Raw genomic sequence first — 3,249 nt, 5'->3', positions numbered from 1 at the left:
CGGTGCTGGCGAAAATGGGATTTTGTTCCACTTTTTATATAAAACTTAAGACGGGCACACCCATGCAATCGATCCAAACCACACCTCTTCAACGCTTTTCTGCTGATCTCTAACCTGTGGTGTCCAATCAAAAACATGCCAATTTTGTGCTTCTTGTTTAATGAAGATAACGATTTTCTTTCTTTCATTCTTGATGCACTTAAAGTTCTATAGGCCTACGCATTTTTACAAAGATGTGTGTAAATTAAATGACAATTCAATGACAAATATGAAATGTTTTTTTCATTATTTTTTCAATTGATCATAAATAAATATTCATTTTCATGTTTAAACTTATGAATCATAATTAACACGTTGTTTAAATGAACTGAATCCAAAATACCCAATGTGTGGATTTTTCTGAGAAATGGTTTCATTTCTAATCAAATTCATTCTAAATCATAAAGTTAATTTCAAAATCATCAACTAAATATGCTTGCAAAATAACTACATTAATCTTTTTATACATTGTAATCAAAATAGCAATTTGGAAAGGTGCTGTTCCCTATACACACAAAAAATAAGCCTTTTTTTAAGATTTACGAATTTCAATTGTAGGTAAAACTCTCATCTAATTTAATTGAATAATCCTCAGTTCCTCACATATTATTCATATTATGGATTAAGAATTTGAAATGAGAAAACTAGAGCTAGAGCTTAATAAAACATTTTGTATACATATTAATGGAACAAGGGAATGGATTTAGTTTATGTAGTTTTCGTATTCATACGTAAAAAAACGTTATTTATTTGTTATTTACGAATACGTATCACATACGCTAAATGTGCTTCATTCCTTTGTTCCATTAAGATTTATACAAAATGTTTTATTAAGCTCGATTTTTACTTATTTAAAATTCTTAATCCATAATATGAATGATATTTAAGTATTATTCAATTCAATTTGATGAAATTTTACTATAGGCCTACAATTGAAATTCGTAAATCTTACAAATGCATATTTTTGTGTGTAGGTATTTCAACTAAAAACAACTAGCTACATTTTATTGAAATGTATGAACGTTTGTTTGTTTGTTTGTTTGTTTGTTTGTTTGTTTTGAAAACATAAACTATTTATTTTTAACCCTAAAAGTAGGGCGTATTTGGGGAAAGTAATGCATGATCATTATGGGCACGACCAAAATTCGTTATGCATATATTTGATTAAAAAAAAGCTTGTTCATGTTTACTTACTAACTTTTTGGACGGGGTCCGATCAGTGAGTTCCAGACACATATGCGTCACCTGCTGAGAGAAATCATCCAATAAGACTTTGCATATTTTAATGGGCGGAGACATCAGACATCAATAAATTGTACTTCGGTTTCTGAATTTCTACTAGTGATTCCTATTGGACTTAAGCAAGCACCTAAGGACATCCTAAAGCGTAAACATGGTTGAGTGGACAGACGCAGAGCGAAGTGCCATCCTTGGCCTGTGGGGGAAAATCAATATCGATGAAATCGGACCTCAGGCCTTGTCCAGGTAAAATAACCGCACCAGATTCTTAATATTCTATCAGGACTCCCTCTGTTAGATGATGTCAGCTACGCAGTTTGTTTAATGCTTCTGTTCTTTTAAGGTGTCTGGTCGTGTATCCCTGGACTCAGAGGTATTTCTCGACTTTTGGCAACCTGTCAAGCCCCGCTGCAATCATGGGTAACGCCAAGGTGGCAGCTCACGGGAGGACTGTGATGGGAGGTTTGGAGAGAGCCATCAAGAACATGGACAACATCAAGGAAACCTATGCCGCGCTCAGTGTGATGCACTCTGAGAAACTGCATGTGGATCCAGACAACTTCAAGGTAGGTTTGCGCACGACATATACAAAACTGTTGTGTGCTCATATTATGTTGAATATGCCTATTCATCACCGAAAAAAAACAGCCACTTAATAGATCTCTTGCTCTACAGCTTCTCGCTGATTGTATCACAGTGTGCGCTGCCATGAAGTTCGGCCCCGCTGGTTTCAGTGCTGACGTCCAGGAGGCTTGGCAGAAGTTTCTGAGCGTGGTCGTGTCCGCTCTGGGCAGACAGTACCACTAGAGTCTCATCACCAATGAACACCAGCTGTACTGCAGAACATCGCACCCCGCAGAGTTGTTCACACAAAGATCTAACTCTTATACAATAAGATCAATAAAATAATGCTAAAAGCACTTTAATGTTGTTTGCTCCCATTTATTCCACAAAACACACTGACCATATAGTCCATGACAAGAATTATAAACTCTTCAAAATAAAATAAAAAAATCTTTATGGCAAATTAAGAAAAGAATCTTGTTTTTCAACAACATTATATTGGGGTTTTAACCATTTCTTAGTGAGTTTTTCGACACGACCTAATGAGTCAGAAACTTCTTATAAATAAGCCTTTCAAAGACAGTTGCGATAGATTTGCAGACTGTGGGTGTTAACCACTTGAATTCATTGATAAAAGAAATTAAATTTATCGCAGCCTCCATAAGCTGACACTCTTATCTATTTCTAAACCTCTGGTAATTCTCAAGAATAACTTTTATGACAAATGGATTGTAATACAATATTTTTAAATTACAGACAACCACAGCTGTTTTTTTTTTTACCGTAGGCCTAATCTTTATCACTGCCGTAAAACCTAAAATATTACTACCATATTTTTAAACCGCTTGCATTCAGCTAACAGTTTTTACCTTAACCTTTAGTTCAATGCCGTAAAAGATAAATATTTTTACCGTATTTTTTTAGGTAAAGGACTGTCAACCACAGCTGCCAGTTTTTTTTACCATAAATTTTAGTTCAATGATGTAAAACATAAAAATTCCTACCGTATTTTTTACAGTAGGCCTAAGGTACGGTAAATGCAACGTTTTTTTTTTTACAGTGTACTTCCAAAATCCGTATATTTTAACAGTATTTTACTGTAAAATTACATGAAATGTCCCGTGAGAGCTATTACAGTTTTTCCACTGTATATAGTAAGGTTATACTGTTAAGCAATTAACATGTCTTTTCCGTTGCTTTTTTACAGTTTTTTTGCCGTTACAATTACGAACATTTTTACAGTGTACAGCATGTATAAACCTCTGAGGTTTGTATGCTTTTGTAGAAGTATATTTACATTTTTGACATTGAAATATCAACATTGTGAATGACAATAAAATCAGTGTTTTACTCACAGAGTTTATTTAAAATTAACATTATGTTAAAGTAAGTGTAAATCATGTTTAG

The 3,249-nt window shown here is 33.8% G+C and overlaps 1 protein-coding gene across 1 annotated transcript; it reads left to right on the top strand.

Moving 5' to 3' along the window:
• Positions 1-1,415: 1,415 nt before the first annotated feature.
• On the top strand, positions 1,416-2,198 carry LOC130086898 (hemoglobin subunit beta-2). The gene is made up of 3 exons (XM_056253123.1): positions 1,416-1,524; positions 1,622-1,844; positions 1,954-2,198. The coding sequence occupies exons 1-3, from the start codon at positions 1,433-1,435 to the stop codon at positions 2,083-2,085; spliced, it is 447 nt and encodes a 148-aa protein (XP_056109098.1). The 5' UTR covers positions 1,416-1,432; the 3' UTR covers positions 2,086-2,198.
• The last annotated feature ends 1,051 nt before the right edge of the window (positions 2,199-3,249 follow it).

Source organism: Rhinichthys klamathensis, unplaced genomic scaffold (genome assembly GCF_029890125.1).
Source record: "Rhinichthys klamathensis goyatoka isolate OS25496 unplaced genomic scaffold, OSU_Roscu_1.1 h1tg000004l_1, whole genome shotgun sequence".
Lineage (NCBI taxonomy): Eukaryota > Metazoa > Chordata > Actinopteri > Cypriniformes > Leuciscidae > Rhinichthys > Rhinichthys klamathensis.
Note: the sequence above shows the minus strand (reverse complement) of the source record. Positions and strands in the feature narration are given on the sequence as shown.